The sequence below is a fragment of the Neovison vison genome, chromosome 1 (assembly GCF_020171115.1).
Source record: "Neovison vison isolate M4711 chromosome 1, ASM_NN_V1, whole genome shotgun sequence".
Lineage (NCBI taxonomy): Eukaryota > Metazoa > Chordata > Mammalia > Carnivora > Mustelidae > Neogale > Neogale vison.
In genome coordinates this window covers 83,623,350-83,651,204 of record NC_058091.1, presented here as the reverse complement: position 1 = coordinate 83,651,204, position 27,855 = coordinate 83,623,350, and the positions used below count along the sequence as shown (strand labels likewise).

General features: G+C 49.2%; 1 protein-coding gene across 1 annotated transcript; it reads right to left on the bottom strand.

Moving 5' to 3' along the window:
* Positions 1 to 266: 266 nt before the first annotated feature.
* On the bottom strand, positions 267 to 27,388 carry RAB44 (RAB44, member RAS oncogene family). The gene is made up of 13 exons (XM_044237056.1): positions 27,182 to 27,388; positions 17,584 to 17,695; positions 16,447 to 16,621; positions 15,015 to 15,161; positions 14,262 to 14,352; positions 13,823 to 13,918; positions 11,742 to 11,956; positions 9,759 to 11,212; positions 6,293 to 6,374; positions 4,888 to 5,002; positions 3,671 to 3,772; positions 2,050 to 2,126; positions 267 to 476 (listed from the first exon to the last, which is right to left on the bottom strand). Exons 1-13 carry the CDS (start codon positions 27,386 to 27,388, stop codon positions 386 to 388), a joined length of 2,964 nt encoding a protein of 987 aa, XP_044092991.1. The 3' UTR covers positions 267 to 385.
* Between the last annotated feature and the right edge of the window lie 467 nt (positions 27,389 to 27,855).

The following is a 27,855-nucleotide window of genomic DNA, read 5'->3' as shown; positions in this document are numbered from 1 at the left end:
GCACTGCAGAAGATCTAGAAATACAAATACATATCAGAAGGGCAATGACACCCCCCCAACATTCACCCTATAATTTCCCCCCACAGAGATGTGTGGCCAATGATATGGTATGTTTGCCTTAATTCATTTTTCTTGACTTTTCCATTCTTTCGAGAGTTTTAAGCACTACTGCCATGACCCAGCACCCCCTCAAATCCTTCTTCAGAGTGCAAAGGGCAGAGTTAGTGCAGTCCCTGCCCTGGGATCCCTTGACCTGAGGGGGATTCCCTGAACTTCCAAGCTGGCCATCTCTGTCACTGCTGCATCCAGGCAAGGTGGGACAGGAGCTGGGGAGCAGGAATGCGGGAGGGTGGTCATCTCCCCCACCTCTGGCTGGGCCGGAGGGTCAGAAGCAGCAGCCAGCTCTCTTCTTTGGCCTTTTGGGGGTCACCTCCACAAGGGAGTCCTTCAGGCGGTCTTCCTGCATCTTGAGTGACCTGTATGGAGACACCACACATCAATCCTCTGTTTCACCTTGAGGGGCAGCAGGGAGGGGCCCGTGGGTGCAGCTGGGGAACTGGGGGGATTGCCCCCTCAAGCTTCCTCTCTTCCCACTTGCCCTGCTCCAGTGCTGCATCCCACACGGCACTCGAAAAACAGGGCCACAGAGACTTTGGCCTGTCACTTTCCTAGCCTTCTTTCCAGCCTCCTGTGTGCCGGCCACTGTGCAAGGGACTCTGAATAGGACAATAAGGCCAGCATGTCCTTGCCTTGAGAGGTGAGGCGACAGAGAGAGAAGGGGCCGTCAGAACCCAGGAATGAAGAAGCACACACAGGGACGTGTCCTCGAAGTTTCTCAAAGGATTTAGGGAGGAAGGAGACAGTGTCAGAGCTGAGACCAAGCATTGGATAGGGGTTCGCTAGCAGAAAAGGGGGGTGCATTCTTGGCTGAGGGCAAAGGCTCAGTGAGAAAGAGAGAGAGCTTGGAGGCTGGGGAAATAAAAGAAGCTCATTCATTCATTCATTCATGATAGATTTACTGAGTGTGGGCCACTGTGCAGAATCACAAAGCCTAAAGACTGGCCAGAAAGAAGCCTTCAGGCTATAGGGGTTCAGGGCCCTGGGGGCCTGGAAACCACATTCAGGAACTTTGGCTTTTGTCCTAAAGCAAAGGGAAACTGTCCAGCAGTTGTCCATCAGAGGCTATCCAGTGATCAGGTGAGCGGTTTCCCAGACTCACCCTTGCTGCTTTGTCAGAGAAGGGGCTTCCAGATCATCTGACCTAGGGTCCCTTCCACCTTACTCATTTCCATCTTTTACTGGGCTCCCAGTATGTGCCAGGCCCTGGGTGTGGAGGGAGAGGGCTGGACAAAACAGACCCGACCCGGCCCTCCTAGAGCCACAGCCCCCGGCAGGCGGCAGACAGCAACCAGAAACCAGACAGCTGCATGTATAATTACAATTTACCCAGAGGGGCTTTGAAGGACACAAACAGGGGACGGGGATCCAGAAAAATGGTGGGTCGGAGAGTGGTCAGGGAGGGCCCCTCTGAGGGGCTGAAGATGAGTGAGTGAGTGTGCATGTGCACAAACGACCCGACCTCCAACCATGAGGGCCATTTCCCAGCATTTGGTTTTATTCTAAATCTGGTGGAAACTGGGACGCCTGGCTGGCTCAGTCGGAAGGGCCACGACTGGCGATCTTGGGGTCATGAGTGCGAGCCCTGCATTGGGTGTAGAGACCACTTAAGTAAATAAATTTAAAAAAAACTTCTTAAAAAAATTAATAAATCTAGTGGAAGTTATGAGAAGGTAGAGAGCAGGAAGGGGACCCTTTCTGTCCCGCAGCACTGTGCAGATGAGAAAGCCCAGTGACGCCTTCAGGAGGTGATACTGTCCTTGGGACGGTAGAGCTCCACTCAGACTCTCCCCACAGTGATCTCACTCCTTCCCCAGAGGGTGACCCCTGTGGCTTCACGGTGCTTCCTCAGAGCGGGCCTTCCCTTCCCACAGGAGGGCTCTGGAGGCTGCCCAGGGGACTCTGGGTGGGGAGCAGTGGGGTGGCACTCACCGGGCCAGGTTCACCATGGGCTCCAGGATGTTGTGACCCAAGGCGGCGCTACATTCACCGAAGGAAACCCCCAGCTCCTGCAGACAGACAGATGTGTGGGAGCCCACTGAGCGTCCCAGCGGCAGCCCCCCACCACCCCCAGCCATCAGATGGAGCCCCACCCAATGCGCCCCTCCACGAACCCAGGGGAAAGCCAGCCCCGCCCCAGCGCCCCGCCCCACCCCCAGCCTGGCTGGCCACCTGTCAAACATGCCACCCCAGAGACTTTCCACAGTCCCCTCTCAGAGTGACGGTGGAAAGCCTGTGTCCCAACTTGGAGAAATGTCCCTGGGGACATTTTAAACTATTAGTTTTTTTGTTTGTTTGTTTGTTTTTAATTTCGAAAATACTCAACTCGGGGGGGGGGACGTAATATTGGAACATAGAGCATTCAGAAAGTGTTAAGAGCAGAATATAAACCCCTCCTGTGAGTGTTTGATATGTATTTCCATTCTGTTTTACAGAACCCATTTCCTGGGGGTGAGTGGGCTCCAGGTCATCGTGCTGTTGGGTTAAAGTCCAGGAACCTGGGGCTCAGGCAGTCCCCGGTCGGACATCAGCGACCTCGCGGGGTTCAACCCCACCTAAGCCTGGACTTGCAGCTGCTCTTCTGACTTCACGTTTCATTGTAAGCATTTCCTCCACGCCCTCAGATATTTTTCCAGGACAGGATTCTTGATGGCAAATCCAGCCTCTCACATGAACCTCCACAGCTTAACCACCAACTGCTGCCAAATGTTTGTTATAAATAATACTGTAAAGAACATCCTTCTGGAAACATGCTTGATTATACATTATACGCAGGTATCCATTATGCTGTTCTCTTAGGGATTATTACTTCTGATTCTTTTCTTAGGATAAATTGCTAGAGGAGGAATTACTGTGTCAAAGAGATGAGCCACTACATTTAAGGGGGAAAAAAAATCCCACCAACCAAGGAGCCACGATGATGAGAAAGAAGAGGAGAAGGAGCAAGATACACAGTATGGAAATGCCAAGAAGGGTTGTGGCAGAGGGGTGAGGTAAGAGTTGGGTTCTTTTTTCCTTCCTTATTATTCTCCAGAGTTTCTGGAATGTGGTCAACTTCTATTCATAAATAAATAGTATCCACTGTCTGCCCCAGTGGATGGGGCAGCCCCACTGGTGGGACTTTTGATGCAATCTTGTCAGGGAAGAATTTGGGTCCTAAGATAGAATAAATTAGAAGGAAGGTGATGTTAATTAGAGACCGGAGAGAAAATGAAGATTTGATTGGGATTTTTAAGTGAAGCTTTTAAAACCTTTTTTTACTCTGAAGATATTTTTATATAGGTCAGAATGTTGTGTGGGGATCTGCGAATTCAATGTGAGGTCAATGTCATGCCCGCCAGGAGAGCCTCATGTTTGGGTTTGAGATCAGGGAAGAGTGGGAGGCGGAGGTGGCCAGGCTGCTGTCCACTCTGACCTGGCCTTTGGCAGGGAGGGGCAGGAATGGAGAGTGGATCCTTCTCAGTTGCCCAGGCGAGGGGAACCTGTTCACTACACTCCAGGGAGAGGTCCGCCCAGTCCAGGCTGGGTGTGGGGCTGATGTCCAGGTGCTCACCTGGGCCAGTTGCTGTCCGGCCTCAATGGGCACCTGCCGCTCCTCCTCACAATCCATCTTGTTTCCCAGAAGAAGGATGACCACCCCGTCGGGCCCTGATTCCTGCGTATAGAACACACGCCCTCAGCCACACATGTTGAAGGCCTGCTCTGCTATGCCAGGCCCTGGACTGGATTTGGACCTGCCCTCCAGGAAGCTGACAAGGTACACACCCCCTCCACCACCTTTCTGTGTCACACTCACTCCACACCCTTTCCCCACCCATGACTTTTTCCCTTCAAGCTACAGTAAGACTGCCCCTCCTTTCTGTCTACAAACATGTCACCCATTTTCCAAGGCCAGCCTCAAAGGTACCTCCCCCAGGAAGCCTTCCAGAATTGTTCCTGCCCATGTTCCTCTCTTCCTGCCTGTGCTGAACAGCCCAGCGCTTGATTACACAGGCTGGCTTGGCTCATTTCCTAATTGTTTCATGGTAATGACAGTGACTATTACTACTAGCTTCTGTTTACTGAGTGCTTACTGTGTACCCAGTGTTGTTCTCAAGACAATTTTATCAGGTAATCCTAACAACTGTAGGAGAGAAGTTGGAAAATTGAAGTTCAGAGAAGTTAAGTCACTTGTCCAAGATGATAGAGCTGGGGCAGGGGAGTTGGGATTCAAACCTAGGTCCTGTCAGACCCAGAGCTCAGGCTCCTTGAGCAGTTTCTGCTTTTGCTCTCTTCAACTGGACTAGAACTTCCAGAGAGAAGACAACATGCCTTTCTTCATATCCCTCTGCTGTGCTAGTACATACTGCAGAATTTCAGTATATGTTATTGGATATTCAGTATATATATATCAATTAAGTACATGAGGGAAAGAACTAGAGATGTGCAGACAGAGGAATTGTCACCTAGAGTGGTACTAGACTTACATTATCCCCAGGTGTTAAGAAGACATCACCAAGCTGCTGTATACAGGAAAGAAATGTTCAGAGGATAGAGGAAGTAGTTTGTTTTGGAGGCTGTACTTTGTGGTTGTGGTTTCTTCCTATGACTATGCTCCCAGCTCATCCTGCCACACATGCCCTCAGTGGGTCACATCACCCACATGTCTGTCATGTCATTTGTAATCCTGGGAAAAAAGGGGGCGAGGGCAAGGGTACAACTTCCTTCTTGACTCCACAAACCAGGGCCAAACCCAACAGCCGTCTGCAGGTAGCCAAGATGGCCGCTTACCTGGAGACATTCCAGCCAGTAGCGCACGTGGGCAAAGCTCTCCTGGGAGGTGATGTCGTACATGAGAACCACTCCATCTGCTTTGCGGAGCAGCTGCCGAGTCATGCTGTGGTACCTGTCCAGACAGTCTGCCTGAGGCTATGCCTGGTGGGCGGATCCCTAGCCCTGGTCTCTCCAGGGCCTCAGCTACTTCATCTGCAAAGTGGGAGGCTTAACCCTTCCTGCCTCTAATTGCTGCCCACGTAAAGTGTGCAGACGTTTTCCTTCTCGCAGTATGATTGTTGAATAGGTAACTGTTCTCATGGCTTGAATTTCAAAAGGTACCCAAGAGTACCCAGTGAAAATTCTGGCATCCCTCTCCCCCACCCCCACCCCCGCTATCCCCACCACTCAGTCCCCCCTCCCCAGAGGCAGCCGAGTGATACCAGTTTGCAGAGGAAATTTATGAATACACATAAATGTATGTATGCGTCCGTGCACACCATATACATATACACATCCACACACAGACCCTTTTCTCCCGTTAAACACAAATACAGTGTAAAACACTCACTGTATCACTAATATTCAGTAATCTGCACTTTGCCTTTTCCAGTTAATAAAACGTCTTGGAGGGGCCCTTGGGTGGCTCAGTTGGTTAAGTGTCTGCCTTCGGCTCAGGTCATGATACTGGAGTCCCAGGATTGAACCCCATGTGGGGCTCTGTGCTCAGCAGGGAGCCTGCTTCTCCCTCTCCCTCTGCCTCTGCCCCTCCCCACTCATGCTCTCTCTCTCCCTTTCTCTCTTTCAAATAAATAAATAAAACCTTTCAAAAAAAACCCCAAAAACAAAGTGTCTTGGAGGGGTTTCCCTGTTGGTACATAGAGAGAGTCCACAGTCTTTCTTTGTGACTTCCTAATATTCTACGGATTGTGCAGCTAGATCCTGACTCGGCGGGTCTTCCCCGCCTCCTGTTTAGACCGTTCCTTGTGCTTCACAACATAAAACCACACTTTACTGTGGCCATGTTCCTCTTATGGTCATGGATGAGTTCAGCAGAGTGAATTTTTGGAAGTGGAAATGCTGGGTCAAAGAAAAGGTGCCTTGTAAATTATGACCACTACTGCCTAGCTAGAAAGGGGTGGGCCAGTGTTTTGGAAGGATAGGAGATCAGGCAGTTGTCCCCTGAGGGCCACGTGGGGATGTTAGGCCAAGGGCCCTCTGGCTCTCCTGCCCCCTTAGTCAGCCAGCTGGAGCTCGACTCCCTGCTTCCTCCCTGAACTCCTCAGTCCTTAGGGGGTGGATGCCTTTTGGGCCCTTGGTTGTCTCTTGCCTATGCTGGAGTCTTCAAGATCAGGGCTGCCCTCTATCCCTCTGCGCCTCCGGCTCAGCCTGGGGGCCCAGCAATGGGGATGGTACCCATTACCTCTCCTGGCCAGCTGTGTCCCAGAGCTGCAGCACGAAGCATTTGTTGTCCACCAGCAGAGTTTTGACCCGAAAATCCACTCCTAGGACACACAGAGGGGCATCAGGCCTGCTTCTAAGTTCTCAACCAGGACTTCCAGCCCAAACCTGCCCCAGGATGTACCCGTCCCAGACACCAACCCCTTTGGCTGCTGGGCTTCCTTCCCCTTGGCTCTCAAATCCCATCCATACTCAAGAGCCCATATCCTCCAAGCGGTCTGTCCTGACCCCTAGCCTGTGGGGTTCACAGTCCCTGCAGCACTCCCACACCCTCACAGTCAGTGCCAATTCGAGGCACCTTGCATTTTTTTGACCTCTGTGTACATAGCTGTCTTCCCAACTGCACAGCAACGGTTATTCCTCAGGTCACTCTGGACAACCAGTGTGATTATTTTATTTTTATAAATGTCACTATTTTATTTTTATAACACTCCCTGTTTCATTCCTGATTATGGCTTGGGTCTTCCCCTTGCAACCAGGCAGCAGGGTAGAAACAGGCAGCCTGGGAGGGTGGGGAGAGCATTGGCTTCAGGGATGACCGATGGCGCTGGGAGCTGTCTACCCACTGCTGCTGTACCAGCTGTGTGACCTCAGGCAGGTTGCTTTACCTCTCTGAGTCTCCCCTCCTCATTCTCAAAGTGACAATATAAAAAAGACCAGGGTCATAGGTTCAAGCCCCACATTGGGGTAGAGCTTATTTCCAAAGAAATAAAATAAATTTATGAACTATCTATAAGAAAAAAAAAAAGAATAAAATAAAAAGAGCCACATTGCAGGGGAGGACTGAATGACCCTTGTTTGAGGTTTGGCTTGGGGGCAGGTGCTCTGGAGGCGATCCTTTTATCATTATTCTCTTCTCCCTGAGCCACAGCCCTTCAAGGTTTACAGCCCCCCACCCCGCCGTGGTCATGCTTCCAGACCCTTCTTATCCCTGGAAATAGGAAGGTAATAGTGAAATCCCAGGGGGGGTTAGAAGCTTTGGGGGTGCAACTTCCTGACAACCCCCAAAGAATTTAGGCAGAATAGGGAGTGATGGAGGACTTCTTCCCCATCCCCACTCCGTTTCCTATGGGAGCCCTGAGGCAGCAGAGCCTATGGCAGACCCCAGAGCAGCTTGGGGGAACGGGGTGCCTCCTCATACCAGCCCTGAGCTGGTAGAGACCTTTCTACCTGCTGCGGCCCCTGGCGGTGGTTGAAACCTTGCCCCAACCCCCATGCCCTCCACAGGAAGTGGCAGCGTGGGCACCTGACTTAGCAAAATGTGAAGCAGAAGTTTGCCTGTAGCATCCGTTTCCCTTTATTGCCGTCTTTCCTGGACGTCTTAGGAAGCCCAGGGTCTGTAGGAACCAGAGATTATCTGACCCAGCCCCCCTGCCCCATAATATCCAGCCTTGGCTTAACTCCCTACCATGTAGTGTATGAAGGACTCTAACAAGTACGCCTCGCCTTTCCTAACTCTGCCATTACTCCCACTGCCATTACCGTCCCACCTCCCTGCCCACCCCCTCCCCAATCCAGCCACGTGGCCCCTGTGCTGTCCCCAAAACATGTTAGAACTTAACCACGCAAATCGCTAAGAATATAACAGTCATCTCCCCAAGGAATCTGCTAGCGTACATGCGTACATGAGCTGCCCTTGGGAGACGGTCATGCCGAACTCAACACAGGCTAACTCTTCTGGGGTGCGGCATGTGTCCTGAAAGCAGGAGACTGTGGGTCTGAACTTTGCACCCCAGTGAGGGCAGGACCCTTAACCAGGTCCTCAATGATCTGTTTCCCTCATCTGTAGAATGGGGATATGGAAAAGCCTGGCCAAAAATGCACCTTCAGCTGTAACTCAGTTGTTTCTGGCTCTGGTCCTCCATCCAGCCCCATTCTCTAATGCCAGCAGGCTGGAGTTCTTATCTTCCGAGAGGGGGGTGGGAAGGGAGGCGGTGAGGCCAATTGTGGAAATGTTCTTCACTGGGGAAGCCAGAATCCACCCCATTAATAATGAAGCTCAGTGGATGATAGCCACCAGGAGGTGCCAAACCACAGCTGGCACCAAGACAGATGTGGCTCACCACCATCCTCACCACCCCCACCCCCCCACAGCCCATCCTGGAGACGCCCAGCTGGTCAGCAGGGTGAGCAGGCTTGTCCCATCTTTTTACAATTACACAACCTGTGTTTTTCTTGATTGAATTTTGTGGAACCTTCTTATCACATAATAATGGGGGCAGGTCAGTTATCTAAGGAGGGCTTTTGAAAGGAAGGAGGCTTGAAGATGCTTTGGTGCGCTGTAGGTGGTCAGTAACCAGGACCTTCAGTGATGCATAATGGTGACCTTGCAGAGCCTGTGACCCTGCCTGACAGCAGACTAGGCCTGCTGTGGGTTCTCATTCTCCAGGACATTGAATTTTTAACTGGTTCCCCAGGTGAGGATTCTTAGAGAAAAATTGGAGAACCTATCTTGGAGCCTCTCTTGCATGAAGACAGTCATTTACCCATGGTTCTGGCCCTGGTCTCCAGTGAGCATATGCACCCTGAGGACACAAACACACGGATCCCCCTGACCTGTGCCTAAGCGAGCCCCTCTTCATTCCTGAGCTTGCATTTCTACGGCTCTACACATTGCCAAGTGGTCACAGATCCCAACGTTTGTAGAGAGAGGAGTCTTTGTGTTTGGTGACATCTCACTGGCACAGGCCACTGAATTAGACACGATCAAATATTAACTTATAATAACAGCAATAAAAATAATATTTATTGAGCCGGTGCCACATGCCAGATACTATTCTAAAAGCTTGACATGTAGTAACTGACTCATCCTTACAACTATTCTAGGAAGCCAGTGCTCTTGTCCCTCTCATGCAGGTGAGGGTTTGGGAGCTCAGAGGGGTTAATAATCAGCCCAAGTTTATCCTACTAGTCAGGGGCAGAGATGGGATTTGAACTCAGGTATCTGTTTCTAACTCACCATACTCTAGAAATTAATTCTGTGTAAGTTACTCAGCCTGCCCGAGGCAGCTTCCTGCCCCAGCCTGGTGGACAGGGCTGGGGAGCAGAGAGGGCTGAGGGGAATTGTGGACAAAGGCAAGTAACGTGGACCCTGTGGTGGCCTGCCCACAAGCCACGTGGGTGGGGACTTGCTTGTTTTTGCCAGCAACTGGCTCTGGCACCTAAATTGCAGGGTGCTTTGTTGATGGGGCACATTATAAGCTAATCAGATCAATGCAGCAAGCAAATTACCTATAATTAGAGATAATTAGTAAAATAGTAAGATTATGCCCATATAAAATAAAGTCTAATGCAGGGCCTATGGCCAGGACAGAATCCGTAGCTTCCCTGGGGGGAGATGGCTCTCTGTGGCCCCCCTTCCCCTCCTTGTCACCGGGGCCCTGGGTCTCCCCTCCCTCCACAACCTCCCTTCCCAGGTGGGCTCTTACCCACGGTGGCAGTCAGCCCGGTGGCGAAAGAGTTCTGGTGCAACAGGTGCAGGAAGGATGTTTTGCCCACGTTTGAGTCTCCCAGGAAGATGACATGGAAGAGGTAATCAGGGTCGGCAGGAGTCTCACTGCCAGTGGCAGACCCTGGGGGTGAGGTCGGCACAGCCTCCCTGGAGTCAGTTCCTGCGTCTGGAGGCCTGTTCTCCGCCGTTGGCTGCGTGGACCAAAGGGAGCCTTGTTCTTCTGCACGAGCAATTGCAGGTGAGGTCATGGGTTGGGTTACCAGCTCAGCCATGGTTGGGGGGCTCTGCGTATGTTCCTGGGGTCCTGCTCCACCCCTAGGCTGAGCCTCTTCCTGGGGAGAGTCCCGGGGAGGTGCCTGTGTTCTACGAGCTTCTGCTTCAGCCTCAGCCCATGATATGTCATACGCGAGAGGAGTAGACCCATGATCTCGCTCGGAGAGTTCTGGATGCCCAGCTTTCAGACCATGGGCCTCACTTGATTCCTCTGGACAGAGGTCTGGCCCTTCTTGGCCCACTTGTTTCCTTTCTTCCACCCTGGGCTCTTCTAGATGCTTGTGAGAAAGTGCAGGCAGCCCATCTGGACCAGGGGCCTGGCCATGAGCTTCTCTTGGTGCCCCCTCCTGCATGCCAGGGCCCAGCTGGGCACACTCTGGTCCCTCTGCAGGAGGCTGACCTCCAGACTCCAGATTCTGGGAGAGCCCAGCCACTCCTGGCATGAGGGCTCTGGCCCCTGGCGACCCCAGTCCTGGCTCAGAGCCGGGGCCGTGCGGGTCCTGACAGAGGGCCTCGCTCTGCCTGGGCAACTTGTCTGGGACAGGCTCAGACCCAGGGGTCTTGTCATCTGGGTGTGAGGCCTGGAGCTGTTCTCTGGACCCAGGTGGGTCCTGGGGATGGGGGGAGGTCACCTGGGGAGGGGGTGCATCCTCCAAAGGAACAAGCACTTTGAGGGCAGCTGCCACCAGGCTCCCTGACTCTCTAGTTGGGGCCCCTGCGAAGCTCCAGTGGGAAGGGGCCTCGGGGCCAGGTCCTGACTCCTCCTCAGGTTCCAGGCTCTGAGGCTGGACAGGTTGCCCTGGGCTGTTCTCCTGCCCATCCGGGCCCACTCCTTTGCCTTCCTCAGTCCTGGAGGGCATCCCAGTGGGGCTCCTTGGAGCACTGTCCCAATCTGAAGGTGCCTCCTGACCAAGCAGCAAAGCGTGTGGCTCTGAGATGGAGATCTGCCTGACTACTCGGGGTGTCTGGGGGCCTGAGGGCGTCCTCGGGGTTGGAGGCGGGCTCCAGGAGAGCTGCAAGGCTCTGTGTGAGGAGGTGTTGAAGTCTTTCAGGAGCTGGTCCCAGTTATCCCCCTCCCCAAACAGTCTGGGCAGGGGAGCCTCTTCAGAGGAGACTGCCTGGACGTCTGGAGCCATCTCGTCTCCTGTTCTGGGAACACTAGGAAGGGTTTAGGAAGTGAAGGTCAAGGAAATTTCTCCCCATCTATAACAACCCACAGCTGACCCCATCCCCTAGTCTCTGCTCAGGCAGTCCTTCTCACCCCACATGCACCCCCATTCCTTCCCCTTCATCTAATCCTGCCATCTTTCAGGACCTATATGAAGCTTCACCTCCTCCAGGAAGACTTCCCTGACCATTCTAGTTCTTCCCACTCCTCTGAGCTGTAACAGGTAGAGTGAGGGCCTGCCTGAGATCCATTGCTACACGAGCCCCTGCACATGTGCGTGTGCGCATGCGTGTGCGTGTGTATGTTTGAATCCCAAATGTGTGACCTTGGGCACATGACGACCTTTCCCCCCTCTCTGTGCCTTAGTTTCCTTGTCTGAGAATTGGCCCTGAGCATGTCAGCCTGGCAGGATTGTAGTGAGGTTTAAGAAGGGAAACTCTAGGTGTGTTCTGGGTCCAGACCAGAGCCTCAGAGAACTCAAAGCCTCCCTCCTCCCTTTTGGGAGGCCCTGGTCCCCACCTGAGTCCAGGGGTGGCAGCTCCTTGCCTTGGTTCCTCCTCCACCTGCCAGCACGCGTGGCCCCTGGTGGCACTCAAATGGTCCCTGGTCACCCGCAGCTGTCCCTGCACCTCCTCCAGCCGTCCAGCAAGGTCTCGCTCAGCCTCCCGCAGCTGCTGGTTCTCTGAGCTGGCCTCCTGGTGGGTGCTGCTGAGGCGGTTCAGCTGGGCCTCCAGCTGAGGGAGGGGGGAGCATGAGGGGGAGGGAAGCCCAGATGTCCTCCAGGGCAACCAGCCCCCGAAGGCCACCATGGGGCCTCGACTCCAGGCTCCTGGAGACCTAGCTTCAACAAAGCATTGTGGTGGTGGGGGCGGTTACCCCTTGCGGCCTAATTAGCTCCATTAGCTCCCATCTGGGAGAAATATTTGAATGGAAGGAACTGAGTCAGACACACAGACATCCAGCCCCACAAGGGCCCCACAGGTAGATGGGATCACACCCTCCTCTGCTCAGAGCTCTGCAAAGAGGGCTCATCTCGGAACCCCATCTGGTCCACAGGCACAGGACTCGGAGACAGAGCATGGCTTGAACACTCAGAAGGGAAAGTAAAGCCTCACAGTGGCATCCAGTGCCCTGTTCAGTCCTTCACACCCCAGGAGGTGTCTCTGCCCTCCTCTCCCACTCCTCTCCTCTCCCTCCGTCTTTTCCAGCCCACGAGTCTCCTCGTTGCTCCTGGAACTTTCATGGCACACCCCCACCTCAGGGCCTTTGCACTCACTGTTCTCTATGCCTGGACTGCCCTTCCCCAGGTATCACATAGCCCACCCCTCATCTTCTTCAGGCCTTTACTTCAATATCAGCAACTCAGTGAGGCCTTCTTGGATTTCCCTGTCAAAACCCTCTACCCCCTGCCCTGCTTCCCTTTACTCTTCTTAGCATCTTCAATCGCCAGCATGTTCTAGATTTTACTCTCTTACTTTATTTATCATCCATCTTCCTGACTAAGCCTATAACTCTGTGGGCCAGGGTTTGTGTCATGTTCGTCAGGACCTAGAAGAGTGCCAGGCACTAGTAGGCACGCTATTCATAATCACTGGGCGAAGGAATGCATAGCTTCAGGAGAGAGGCTTCACGTCTGCGGGGACCGAACAAAATGGCCCCATGAAGAAAGTCCAGTCTCCTCCCTTGGCTGATGAGGCCAGCCTCCATTTCTGAGGAGGTGCTGTGGCAGAGGCATCTGGAAATCAGCCCATGATGGGAAGCTGTGATCTGGTGACAGAGCCTGGCAAGGCAATGGTAGAAAAGTCTCTGGGCACCTTGTCCAGGGCTGAAGGAAAGCCGATTGCCTTGGTTCCATCAGATGGTGATTTTACTAATGTCAGTGGTCTGGGAGTTGAGAAAGAAAGAGATGGTGGGGCAGGGACTCAGACCCAAAGACTTAGCCACAATGGCAACTGGCAGTGACTATGGGCTACAAGATCTGGGGTTTCGGGACAATAGGGAGCTAGGTCGAATTTAGAGACAGTACAAATTGTGATGCATAAAGCACCTACTGTGTGCCAGGCACTGTGCTAGGCCCTCAAACAGGGTATCGCTAGTTGTCCCAGCAGCCTTCTAGGGCAAGGGTTCTGATATCCAATTCTCTGATGAGGAAACCAAAGCTCAGAGACCTTAAAAACCTGCCCCAGGTCACTCAGTTGACATTGGAGACAAGAGTTGACCACCACCTTCACCCTAAGCCTCTCTGACCCTAGGACCTCACGTTGGCCCAGTGCCTTTCCGTTTCCAAGTGCTTTTCCCTTTATTAGCTCATTTGACACAACTAGCCTAGGAGAGGCTGTAGATATAGCTCATCCCATTTTACAGATAAAGAAACTAAGGCCAAGATGAGCCAAGTTATTACCTCTGCATGGCTCTTAATTGGAACAGCAGGGATTTGAATCTGGACCTTTCCAGTGGCCCCTCTGCACTATCTCGCCTCATCTCAGAGAAGGGGGCTACTCTCCTATGGGAGTCCAACCGCTCCCTCAGAATTCTCAGAAGATGGGTGTCAGACTGTGACTCCTCAGAGACTGGGCCCCCAGGCGAGTGCTGTCACTCACCTCCCTCTGGCCTTCTGTCAGCCGTTGAAATTCACGCTCCTTGGCCTCCAAGACCTCCTGCATCTGAGAGCTGAAGGCCAGGCCCCGGGAGTCGCTCTGGGGAGCAGAGAGGTTTCAGCCCCCGCACTGCTGCTTCTGAGTCCCAGCAGAGCCAAGCCAGCCCTCCCCACACTCCACCTCCACCTCCACCCAGGCCTGGGGTCTGGGGTCCAGGATGTCCTGGCGAGGCCGGATCTCAGGACCACTTCCCTGGTGCAGGCCAAGATGTGGCAACACAGTGGAGGCCTAGAGAGTGAGACCTGGCTCAGCTGGTCAGTGGGGAGACAACCCACTCCCAGCAGCCTCCTGCTGCCCCACACTGGCCAGTGTCCAGCCCCACTACTCAGCCATCAGAGGAGCCCAGGGCCAGGGTCAGATCGGGCTGCTGGTGGGGGGTCACCTCAGCCTGCAGCTGCTGCTGCTCCCGGTGGATCTGCTGTTCCATCTCCTCATAGAGCTGCTGGACCTCTCGATGGTGGTCAGAGTCCCGCCTGGAAGGGGTGGGGGTGGGGGGGCCGGGTGGCTGGTGAGCACCTGGGGACCCTGCTGCTGGCAGGGGTGATTTGGGCCGGGGTTTGGGGTCAATCCCGCTGCTCACCTCACTCTGCCAATGGTCACCCTGTCACCCTGAGAACGGTTATCCCAATAACAGTCCCTGACTTGTACCCCCTTGACATTGGTCACCAGGATCCCACTATGCTGACTCCTGTAACCATCACCAAGACATTTGTTCCCCTGGCCCCTGTCACATGGTCCCCTTTGCCCCATCACTCTGTCCCTACTTCCCGCTGTCTCCATCCCCCACCCCCTAAAACAGACTCTCCCCCTGGGGCAGTGCTCTGTCCACGCCCACCCCAGGGTCACCAGGTGTAATCTACATGAGCAGTGCCCCCTGGGGTGGGTGCCTTGTGTGAAGATACACTTGCCATTCCCACTGCCACTCAAGGCCCGGCTCTGTCCCCCTCCACAGGTCTCCTAAGCCATCCCTCCTTTCAGCTCAGCCCTGCCAACCAGCTCCCCAGGTCTGCCTTGGACTCCTGGGCTCCAGGCTTCTGGAGCTGAGGGAATACCATTCATGCTCAGCTAAAAGGTAAGCAGCACATACTCCATGCCAGACATCAGGTGCCCCCGCTCCTGGCCCAGCCCCACTCACTTCTTTAGGGTCAGCTCCAGAAACTCCTTGTCAGCCCGTGCCTCCTGCAGGCGGCTGCTCATCCTGGCCAGAAAACCCTCCAGGTTGCCTGCCAGCTGGGGCTCCTCCTCCCGCAGCTTCCTCCACAGCTGCCAGAGCTCCTTCTGCCTGGGGAAGGGGGACAGCCAGCCCTCAGGTATGAGGTGGGCTCCGGAAGCGGGGTAGAGAGACCTTCTCCACTTTCATGGCAACACTTTGAGAGACATGGGCACCTGGGCCACAAAAATCTGTTTATACTCTACAAGGTGCAGCTTGAGTTGCCACCTCCTCTAGGAACCTTTCCCAGATGTACCCTTTCCCTTCTTGAACCCCCACAGCACTTTGTTGCTCCCTGATGTGGTGATGAATTATGCCAGGGGGAGGGGTAAAGATTGGGAGCCTGACAGCCCAGGACTGCCATTGGCCTTCTTTCTTCTCCCACTCTGCAGCTGTGTGACTTCTGGCAACTCCCGTGCCCTCTCTGGGCTTCTTTGTACGGAGGGGAGGCGGTCACCTGCCGGATGAGGTAAGTTCGCTTGAGAATGAGCCACGCCCAGTGACGGGCCCAGCCTGGGATCTGGCACAAGGCTGACTTTCAATTACTGTTGCTTTCACCTGGATTTAATTAAGTCATGAAGACAGATGCCAGAGGGCTGAGCCAGGGCTAAGTTGCCAAGTGGGTAAATGACTCCCCACCACACCTGTCCCTCTAGCCTGTCCCCTCAGTCCCAGCAGGCGTGTCCTACAACAAACACCGGGCTCCACCCTTTGAGAGCTTGTCCCTGGAGAGCCTGTAGGTACACAGGCAAGAGTGAGTCCCTTGCTGGCTCTAAGAGACCCAGGGGGGTCTGGGGGGTATGGGAGGAGAGGCAGAGTTCCCCCTTCTCTGGGCATGAGTGAACCCCATGAGCCCAGAGCCTGAGACAGCTTGGAGGAAATGTCCTCCGCTCCTCCAAACCTGCCCAACCCAGGGCATTGCTCTACCTGAATCACTCCATCTTTTTTGGTTAAGAAAGGTACCCTAGGGCAGTCGTGTTTTTAAGAATATGAGTACCTTTGTTAAGCTGATACCCCAACCCACTAATTCTGGGGAGCAATCACATAGGGCAGGACGGACAGGGGATGCGGGGGAGAGCGAATAAGGGCAGGAGGGCCTCCTGGAGAGCAGACACTCTCCACACAGGTTCCAGTTAATCCCATAATTGTCCCTACGATCGCACTGCAGCTGGAAGGTTAGGCCACTTGCCCACAGTCACACAGCTAACACGTGGCCAAACTGGGATATGTGCCCAGCTTTATTCGGTGGCCTCCCACCTGGGCACGGGTCCAGGCGAGTCCTCCACCCCACCGCCCGCCCATGGTCCGCCCCTGCCCTCCCACCCCCACACCCCTCCACACACAGTGCTGGCCTTACTCCGGAAGTAAGTGGCCTGCCCCCAGCTGCTGGATGAAGGCAAAGAATGCCTCCTTCTCCTCCAGGTCAGCCTCCTCCAGCCCTGGGAAGCTGGCGGCTGTGGATTCTCTCTTGGAGGACAGTGGCCTCTTTCTGTGGAGCCTGTGGGTGCTTAGGCTGGAGCCAAAGATGTTCTCTGTGGGACAGAGGGGACAAAAGGCAGCAGAGTGGGGTTGGCTTGGCCCCCTGATCTCCCATCTTGCCCAGCTCTGGCCCTCGGGGAAATAATTCTGTGTTGGTCACATAGATAAAGGACCATGTTCATACATTCATCCTATCGCCCCTGGGAATCTACTCAAGGTAGACATTCTGCCTATTTTATGAGCTATAAGTGCAGATTCCTGGCCTCCCTCTCCATTGTCCCCCAAACTTTTGGAGACTTGGCAGACCCGAGAACTCTGGATGGCTCGGCAGTTTGAGCCTGAGCTGTACTTGGTAAGGACATCGCACCTTCCCCAAATCGAGAAGATCAGTGGAAATATTGTGCCCTGTTGACCTTGGTCTTTTTAGGTCCTTTGGGGCCTGTGTTGAGAAGTAGGTGTTGGGAGTAGCCCTGCCCAAAGTGGGGCATAGGGCCTGGGAAGCCCCTAACCACTATATATCATGCTTCACTTCTTCCCGGGGCCTGGAATTCCCTTCACCAAAGCCAGAATGTGACCTTTCTCAGGCAGAAACAAGGCATGTGGGCTTGCTTAAGCTCTTGCTCAAGAGAGAAACTTTTGTTGGGGAGAAGACAAGTGAGGCATCAGAAAGTAAGCCTGGAGGCCTCCTTGGAGAAGGGGGATGCTAATAGGACCCCCTCTGCCCCACCCCCCAGCCAATGAACTGCTCTTGCTCATTGGAAAGGAAGTAAGTGGGTCTCCTGGGCTAGAGTCTTAAGGCCCAGCCTGGTCTTAAACCAACTGCCTGCCTACGTAGGCTTAGATTCTCATCACCAGTATAAACCATACCACCATCCATGCCCTGAATGGCTCTTGGGGGTGTTGTGGAGGAACCCTGTTGCATTTCCTGTCAGTCCAGCCTCCCTGAGCCAGGCATGCTGCATGCGATGTCTGGCTGGGTAGCACGTTCCCAGAGGCCCTCCCAGGACAGACATACTGAGCCCAGAGCTGAATTCTTCCAGGGAGAGGCGTCCCTTCTGCTCCACATCCACCCAGTCAAAGATCATTTCCAGCTCCTCCTCACCGCCCAGGAAGCTGAACTTGGCCACCTGCAAGGAAGAGGTAAATTGGCACTATTCCCACTGGGGGACCCTGGGGGTCATCTTCCAAAAAAGAGATGGGTTCAGATACTCCTACCTCCCCTCTCTCCGGTTTTGGAGTCCCAGCCCCAAGCCGACCCAGGACCTACACTGGAGGCTCCGGAACCCTACCCAAGATGGCCCTCTCAGCAGGATCCCGAACTCCCTCCATGCCTTTCCCCTTCCTCCATCCAACACCAAAACTTACCTGTTCTGAGTCTCATCCCTTTAGGATCCTAATAAAGTAGCTAATCCTCCCCAGAATGTGTTGGTATCCCCCAAAATTATCTGAAATTTGAAAATAAGTCCAAAAGGTGGACAGCACGTTCTTTCAGCATTCCACAGGGACAAAGGCCATCCACGCATCTCCTGGACCATAGGAATGTACTTTATTTCATCCCTTGGGACACACTGGAAGTCCCAGACTAAATAAAGTCACCTATTAACTTGTAGATTTTGTCCAGGAGAGATGTAAATAATTTTTGTCTACTGGAACAGATAACCTCATAGATTTATGGCCTGTTGTACATTAACAAGCTTTGAAAACTCTAACTCAGCAATCTTGTTCTAAACACTTCTTTGATATCCAGTTGTGTTTTTTTTTTTTAATGCTCTTTCAACCATTCATGGCATCTCTCATTAATTAAGAGCTAAATAAAATCTTTGAGTGGGATTTATTTTATTTTTGCCCAAGGGTCATGATTTTATCTCTCTTTTTTTTTTTAAGATTTTATTTATTTATTTGACAGACAGAGATCACAAGTAGGCAGAGAGGCAGGCAGAGAGAGAGGGGGAAGCAGGCTCTCTGCTCAGCAGAGATGTGGGGTTCGATCCCACGACCCTGGGATCATGACCTGAGCCAAAGGCAGAGGCTTTAACCCACTGAGCCACCCAGGCACCCCTGATTTTACCTTCTTGAAAATTATACTTTAAGAGTTTTGGTGGGGCGCCTGGGTGGTTCAGTCGGTGAAGCATCAGCCTTCTGCTCAGGTCATGATCCTGGGGTCCTGGGATCAAGCCCTGCCTTGGGATCCCTTCTGAGCAGGGAGTTTGCTTCTTCCTCTCCTCTGACCCTCTCCCCTGCTCCTGCTCTCACTGGTGCTCTCTTCTTCTGTCAAATAAATAAATTAAATCTTTTAAAAAAGAGTTTTTGAGGTGCCTGTGTGGCTCAATCGGTTAAGCAGCTGCCTTCAGCTCAGGTCATGATCCTAGGATCCTGGGATCGAGCCCCATGTCAGGCTCCCTGCTCAGCAGAAAGCCTGCTTCCCTGTCTCCCTCTGCCTTCTTCTCTGCCTACTTGTGCTCTCTCTCTCTCTCTCTATCTCTCTGTCAAATAAATAAACAAAATCTTAAAAAAAAAAAAGAGTTTTGGAGGTTCCGTAGAGATGCCCCACTAAACTCGGCCATCAGAACCAAATAACATGGATGCTGAAGAAGGGCCCCTCGTGGGCTTCAGGAAACCCAAGCCCTTCCTCCCTTGGCTCTTGGGGAGAATCCCATGTGTGACAGAACTTTGGGTTTGCTGTTTCTTCTGTTGTTGTTGTCTGCCTTTTTTTCCTTGCTGATACTATTTTCATTTTTGGTGACAGTAATGGTGGGGAATTCAACTTTATGGACTGGCCATTGGTGGTCCTTGTGGGATGCATGATAGAGACCTAATGTCTTTTGGTTGAGAAGCAACAGAAACTCTGATTTGCTGATCTTTGTTGTTTAAATGATTGTGCAAGGCAAAGCAGAGACTCATGACTCAAGGAGATATTTGCATACCCAAGTTCATAGCAGCACTATTCACAGTAGCCAAATGATGAAAGCAACCTGAATGTCCACTGAAGGATGAACGGAAAGACAAAATGTGGTCTACATATACAGTGAAATATTTTGTTCAGCCTTAAAAAGGAAGGAAATTCTGACTCCTGTTACAGCATGAATGAGCATTAAGGACATCATGCTAAGTAGACATCATGCTAAGTAAAGAAGCTGGTCACAAAAAGATAAATATATTTTCCCACTTAGACAAGGGACTAGAGTGGTCAAATTCATAGAGAGAGAAAGGAGAATGGGGGTTTCTGGGGGATGGGGAGAAAGGAGAATGGGAGTTAGTGTTTAATTGGGACAGAGATGGGGAAGATGAAGATCTGGAAATGGCGGTGGTGATGCTTGCACAATATTGTAAAATATGCCTAATGCCGCTGAACTCTGCACATAAAAATGTTTAAGATGGCAAATTTTGTGTTATGTATGTTTTATGACAATTTTTAAAAATATTTGTTTATTTATTTATTTGAGACCGGAGGGGGGAAGAGCACAAGCCAGAGGCAGGGGCAGAAGTAGAGGGGTAAGCAAACTCCCTGCTGAGCAGGGAGCCTGATGTGGGGTTCGATCCTGGGACCCTGGGATCATGACCACAGCCGAAGGCAGATGCTTAAGCGACTGAGCCATCCAGGTGTCCCTATTATGACAATTTTTTAAAAACTTGTGCAAGGGATATATGTGACTGTAAAATGTTCTGTTAAAATGTCTGTTTGTGAGCTTGGCTAAGTCTACTAAAATGCTTGAATGACACAGACAGTGCTCTCTTGTATCCCAGCTCTTTCTGTGAAATAGAGGTTGGTTACTTTGTTTGAAAGTTATAATCACTACAGATGTTTGAGACTATACTAGGACCAACAGGGACAGAGAGATACAGCAAGGAAAATGGGATACATTTTGACTTTCCAAAAAATAAGGAGGTTGTTTTGTCTTAAGTGTCTATTCCAGAACATGAAAAGGGATGAAAATGCAAATCTGAATTGGATAGAGACCGTTGTGGAGGGTTTGCTGAAAGGGAATCTTAGTTGCCTTGATTTATAAGACCTAAATCTGAAAATAAGCTGTGAAACATGTTAACATTTTATCAAGTGCCAAATTTGGCTCGGCTTTGATGGTTTTAAATAATTTTTTTAAATTGTGAAAGTTTTACTGCCATGTGTTATATTAATGCAAAACTAGATTTCAGCTCTATCTCTATTAAAATGATAAATTGATCATAGAGCTCTTAGCAAGAGTTAAAAAGAAGCTACTGTTTATCTTCTGTAAATTGCCTGCCCAAAAAAATGATTCCCTATGTCAACAGAGTAAATTTCTCTACTTTATTCTGGCTTGATCATGTTTTCAAGTAAAAAAAAAAAAAAGTGAAAATAAAAAATTGAAGTCACCTCTCTTATAAAAGAGCTAAATATTCTTGTAATCATGTTACCTTCTTCAATGTTTATCTCAAAATATTTTATTTTATTGTCATTTTGATTCAACAGGTAGCCAAGTACTATTTCTCAGATTCCTATGATCCTATCTTAATCCAGTGGCCAAAATGTTCTCTGATAGCTCTTCTGATTTTGCTTTCCATATAAGATCCTAAATCTAGAAAAAAAAATTTAGGATATCCTCTGTATCTATTAAATACTTCACCACTTATAAGAGCAGGATGGGCAATAAATAACAAGTGTTGGTGGTGAGGATGTGGAGAAACGGGAACACTCGTGCTCTGTTGGTGGGAACGTGAACTGGTGCAGTCACTCTGGAAAACAGTATGGTGGTTGCTCGAAAAATTAAAAATAGAACTACCCTTGGGAATCCAGCAATCCCACTCCTAAATATGTACCCAAAGATAACAAAAATGCTAATGAGAAAAGATATCTGCACTGCCATGTTCACTGCAGCATTATTTACAATAATAGCTAAAGCACAGAAAGAACCTACGTGTTCATAGAAGGGTGAATGGATAAAGATAAGGCATATATACAGGATGGAACCTTACTCAGCCTATAAAAGAATGAAATCTTACCATTTGCAACAACATGGATGGACCTTGAGGGCACTGTGCTAAGTGAATTATACCAGACAGAAAAAGATAAAAACTGAATGAACTCACTTATATGTGGAATCTAAAACCAACCAACCAACCAACCAACCAACAAATAAACCAAAGAACAGAGCTCATGAATACAGAGAACACATTGGGCAATCCCTGAAGTGGATGGGGGGGGGTTGTCAAAAAAAGTACAATTTCCAGTTATAAAATGAATATGTCATGGGAATGTAATGTACAGCATGGTGACAATAGTTAATAATACTGAATTGCATCTTTGAAAGTAGGAGAGTAGATCTTGAAAGCTCTCATCACAAGAAAAGAAATTTTGTAACTGTATGGTGAAGGCTGTTAACTAGACTTACTGTGGTGATTGTTTTGCAGCAGGGACAGATATCAAATCATTACACTGTATACCTAAAGCTAATATTATATTATATTATAATATTATATTATATTATATCAATTATTATATTATTATATCATTATCATGTTATCATATTATATCATATCATTATCATATTATATCAATTATGCCTCAATAAAAATATGTGAAAAAATAATTTTCAAAAATTATAAGGAAATTCTTCAAATCCCTGATGCTGAAATATTTCTAATGTTCTTTTGGGTAATATAGATAACTTACAACGTATTTTAAAAGCTCATTAAGTTTGATTAATACGATAAAAGGATTAAATAACGTGTTACGTTTAACACCCGCTTCTAAAAGATAATGAGCTGATTATTATCGCTAAAGGTAAATCTTGCTGTATTTGTTGCATGTAGATGAAAATGAAAACTGAGGATTTAACCTGTAACAAAATCTAATGTTATGTATGGCTTGGGTTAGGAGGGTGGAGGTTGAATTTATATGTATATTCACACACACACACACACATAAATATATGTAAAGTATATATACATATAAAGTATATATATGTACTTTTAAAAATATTTTATTTATTTATTTGACAGATAGAGATGAAAAGTAGGCAGAGAGGCAGACAGAGAGAGAGAGAGGAGGAAGCAGGCTCCCCGATGAGCGGAGAGAGCCCGACGCGGGGCTTGATTCCAGGACCTGGAGATCATGATCTGAGCTGAAGGCAGAGGCTTTAACCCACTGAGCCACCCAGGCGCCCCTATATATGTACTTTTAAATATATATACTTAAAAACTAAATATAAATATAAAATTTAATAAAACAAAATAAATTTAATAAATAAAAATAAAAATTTAACCTCGGGGCGCCTGGGTGGCTCAGTGGGTTAAAGCCTCTGCCTTCGGCTCAGGTCATGATCCCAGGGTCCTGGGATCGAGCCCCACATCGGGCTCTCTGCTCAGCAGGGAGCCTGCTTCCTCCTCTCTCTCTGCCTGCTTGTGATCTCTCTCTGTCAAATAAATAAATAAAATCTTAAAAAAAAATTTAACCTCATATATATTTTTTACATATGTATATTTATATACATATGATATATATGGTTTGGGTTAAAAAAAACATCATGGGAAGAACTGTCAAATCAGAAGAGATGTTCAGGCTTTCCTAGGCTAAGTTTCCATAGATAAAATGGGATTCATATAAATATTTCAGAAACTGCATGCTTTATGGGAAGGCCTGGAGTTTGCTCAATGTGTTTGCTGATCCATGATATGTGCTTATCTTCAGGTGAAACACTAATCAAACCCTACAAAATAGTTTTGTGCTGTATCCCAACAGAGAACTTCACTCTCTTCCACTCTGATATTATTAGCGATGTAATAACCAAAGCTTTTCAGTCTCATTAGCAAAAATGCTTCCTACCCAGGAAGGACTATGAACATTTAGGTTCTTTCTGTGCTTTAGCTATTATTGTAAATAATGCTGCAGTGAACATGGCAGTACAGATATCTTTTCTTATTAGCATTTTTGTTATCTTCGGGTACATATTTAGGAGTGGGATTGCTGGATTCCCGAGGGTAGAACTATTTTTAATTTTTCGAGCAATACCATACTGTTTCCCAGAGTGACTGCACCAGTTCACGTTCCCACCAACAGAGCACTAGTGTTGCCTTTTCTCCACATCCTCACCACCAACACTAGTCATTTCTCCTTTCCTACGTTGGCCTGAAGTCTCAGTTGAGAGCTGCAGGCCACCAGGGATAGACCCAACACCTTGTGGAAAAGGACTGGACCCAGTTCTGTGAGCTACTGATGCTTCCCTTGGATACAAGGATTCTGAGCTGATGTTAGTGAACCTTCAGTCAAGCTGGCAGACCGACAATTTCCAGGACTCTTGAGGCCAGAAACGGCCAGCCCATTCAATATCCAGCAGAACAGGAATGAATGACATAGAACTGAATGAATGGTTCAAGGAAATGGAGTTGTGGTTATTTGTCAGGGATAGAACTGCTACTATTTTTTATCATTCTATCTTTATGGATCAAAGAGGAAGTTTTTTCTCTGTCTTTTTGGGCCATCTCTAACCTTCAGTTTGGTAGTTGACTGCTTTTGTAAACTGAAGTTAAACATTGTAAATGTTATCTGAATCTCACTGACCCACTCTTGATTCAGAAACTGACACTTCCTGGGCCTCCTGACTTTCCATGGCGATAGAATTATTGATTCAATAAGAATCTGTCCTTTTTTGGGGGGGGATATAATTGGATGAATCAATTGTGTAACTAGAGTGTCACATTGAAGAATGATTCTCATTTAATCAGATGTGACAAGTCTGCTGTAAGGAACAGCCACGGAGCCAATGTCTGCAAAACCCTCCCAGCAGGGTTGATGGTTTTAAATAAGATTTTATTTATCCCAGCAGCCTGGCACAGAAGGTTGGCATATAAGTATAAAATTGACAAGGAAGGTTGCTTCCAGGCAGAAAGAGGGACCTTAGAAAAATTGGGACTCTCAAGAAGAAAGGAAACCCCTTGCATTTATAGGGGCTACAGGTTAAAGTTGAAGAGAGTCTTGGGTTTAGTTTCCTGTCCTGTGGATAGAAATAGGGTGGCCAGCTGGACCCAGTGTGCCTCAGATGTTCCCAGTTTTAACACTGAAAGTTCCACATCCCAGGCATCCCTCCAGCCCTAGGCAAACTGAACAGACATTCACTCTAGGTAGAAGAGCGAATACCAGAGTCTTTTAAGCTAAGATTCTGTATGAAAACTTGGGGACAGAAACTAAAATGACTTCATACTTTCAAAGTCTAGATTTGTAGAGCAAGCTCAAGGATGCTGAGCTGATGGAAATAGGGGGAATGAGAATCGGCTTTTTTATATCAGGAGATTATTTATCATCACAGAAAATTATCTGAATAATTGGAAACTGGGAAACTGGGCCAAAAGGTAGAGAGCATGTCCTTTCAAGCATTGTCTAGGCTAGAGGAATGCACTCAGTCCATCTCATTGTTTATCTTTAATTAAAAGTCCCAGACTTGCTGAAGTTACTTGTTAACTTGCAGATTTTTGCCTGGGAGAGATGAAAATTTTTATGTAGGACAACAGATAACCCTAAAGATTTATGGCCTGTTGGACATCAGCCATGTTAAAAATTGAACTCAGCAATCTTATCCTAACAGTCTCCTGTCAAATTGCCTTTAAATACTGTAGCCTCGCTTCTCACATGCTAGTTTTTTGGGCCAGTTGTAACATCTTATTGCTTCCTTCATTAATTTGTAATAAAAATTAATTAGATAAAACCTTTGGTAAATGTTGATTTTGTACTTACTTGATTTTATATTTACTTTTTTTAACCCTTTTGAAAATTATATATAGGGATGCCTGCAGGGTTCAGTTGCCTAAGTATCTGCCTTCAGCTCAGGTCATGATCTCAGGGTCCTGGGATCCAGTCCCTACATCGGGCTCCTCACTCAGCAGGCAATTTGCTTCTGCCTCAGCCTGCTGCTCCTTCTGCTCAAGGGAGTTGGTGAAGGCCCCTCTGAGAAAGTCATTCTTTTCTATCTATTTATTTTTAAGTAATCTCTATGCCCAACATAGGACATGAACTCATGACCCCTGAAATAAAAAGGCACATGCTCCACTGTCAGGCACCCCTGAAAATTCTATTTCAACAACATCCATTGGTTCCTTGTTGTGGCCCCGAGGACAGACCACAGGAAAACTCAGTTCTGATGGGGGCAGGACAAAGTCTGGAGCATGGAGCAGTATCCAGAGGAGACGGTAGGCCCAGGAAGACTCCAGCAACCCACATAGACCCTTTTGCAGAGAATGAGGAAAAACCAAAGAAAAATTGGTCAGTGTTGGTCTGGGCCAGAGCCTAAGACTCCTTAAGGGACCAACCATGGCTGGTCTTGTATCACTTGCAAGTTCCTTCTTTGACTTGAAGTCCTTTCCTTTGTTAAAATGCAAATGTTTTTGAAAGAGCAGAACACATACTGTCTTATCAGCCATTTACATATTAGTATAAACAAATTCCTCAACTTATCTGAGGGCAAATTTTATGACATTTATTGATTTGCCTCAGAAAACATATGTGCTTGTCATTTAACACAAAGAATATTCCTTTGCAGAGGAGCATAAACACCTAGTATGCAAACTATGCCTTTTGCCTACTGACCTTTATATTTTTTAAAATTAATTAATTAATGGGTGTTATTGTTTTTTTCAGAGAGGGAGAGAGAATGAGGCGGAGCAGAGAGAAAGAGGGAGAGAGAATTTTAAGCAGACTCCACGTTCAGCACAGAGCCCAATATGGGGTTTGATCTCACAACCCTGAGGTCATGACCTGAGCTGAAACCAAGAGTCGGGTGCTTAACCCACTGAGCCACCCTGGTGCCCCTAATTAATTAAATTTTAATTGAAGTATCATTGACACACAGTATTACATTAGTTCCAGGGGTACAACATAGTAATCTGACAAGTTTGTATGTTACATTGTGCTCACAAGCAAAGCTCCCACCATACAACACTGCTACAGTACCCTTGACTATATTCTTTGTGCTGTACCTTTCATCCCCATGATTTACTCATTCCACAACTAAAAGTCTGTGTCCCCCACTTCACCTATTTTGCCTGTCCTTCCACTCACCTTCCTCAGGCAACCACCTGTTCTCTGCATTTATGGGTCTGTTTCTGCCTTTGGTTTGCTCATTTGTTTTTTGATTCTGCATCTGAGTGAAATCTTACAGCATTGGCTTTCTCTGTCTGACTCATTTCACCAAGCATAATACCCTCTAGGTCCATCCATGTTGTCACAAAATAGAAGATCTCATTCTTTTTTGTGGCTGAGGAATATTCCATTGTGTATATATGCCACATCTTCCTTATTCATTTATGTACCAATGGACACTATGTTGCTTCCATATCTTGGCTATTGTAAATAACACAGCAAGGAACAAAGGGCTGCATATATCTTTTTGAATTACTGTTTTTGTTTCCTTTGGGTACATCCCCAGTATGGTATTTCCATTTCAGATTTTCTGAGGAACCTCTATACTTTTGCCACAGTGGCTTTACCAGTCTGCATTCTCATGAACGGTGCATGGGAGTTCCTCTTTGAGAGCAAATTTTGGATGAGAGAAAGGGGGAAGAGCAGGCCTCCCCTGCTTTATGGGATAGGAAGTCTCAGGAGGCCACCAAAAAGGGATTTAGGGGAAGAGCTGGGGACTCTGACTCACCGCCAGGTCCTCACGGGTGACGAAGCCCCTCTCCTTGGCCCCACAGTCCTGGAAGAAATGCTGCAGCTCAGCGGCCACCAGGGAGGGCAAGGACTCTGGTTCTGAGGCCATGGGGGCATCCTGGCCGTCAGCTGGTTCTCGCATCTGCTGCCGGCGGCTGGAGCCTAGCTTGCGGCCCTTCCGGGGCACTCTCTGTCCACTCTCCATGCTCTTTTGGCCTGGCGACAGAGGAATAGTGAGGGGTTGTGGGGTGCTGCACACAGTTACTCTGCTGAAAACCCTCCCAGGTCTCCTGGAGAAAACACACCATGGCTGATGAGCTGCTTGGACCCCAGCTGGCCTCTCGGACCTCGTGACACCCTCCCACCTTCTGGCCTCCAGCATGAGGCCTTTGTCCTTTCTGTTCCATCTGCCTGGAATGCTTTTCCTTAAAGCTATCCACGTGCCCTCATCTCTTTTAGATCTTTGCTCATCAAAAGTCTTCCTTGGCCCTTATATGAAAGAGCCCTGTGCAGGATCGGTTCTGTTTTCGAGATGAGGATGGGGACACAGGGTTGTCCAGGGTCTCACTGTCCGAGCTATCTCTCTTGCCACTCCTCCAGCTCATTCCCTCACATCTCACCTTGGAGGATCCCTCCACCGCTGCCTCCCCGCCTGCCCCCCCCACCCTCTCA

Coding starts and splice junctions, on each gene's coding strand:
- RAB44 (XM_044237056.1), bottom strand. CDS start 27,388: ATGGAGAGTGGACAGAGAGTGCCCCGGAAGGGCCGCAAGCTAGGCTCC. Junction 17,696..27,181: donor TCACCCGTGAGGACCTGGCG/GTGAGTCAGAGT, acceptor TCTTCCTTGCAG/GTGGCCAAGTTCAGCTTCCT. Junction 16,622..17,583: donor AGAATTCAGCTCTGGGCTCA/GTATGTCTGTCC, acceptor TCTGTCCCACAG/AGAACATCTTTGGCTCCAGC.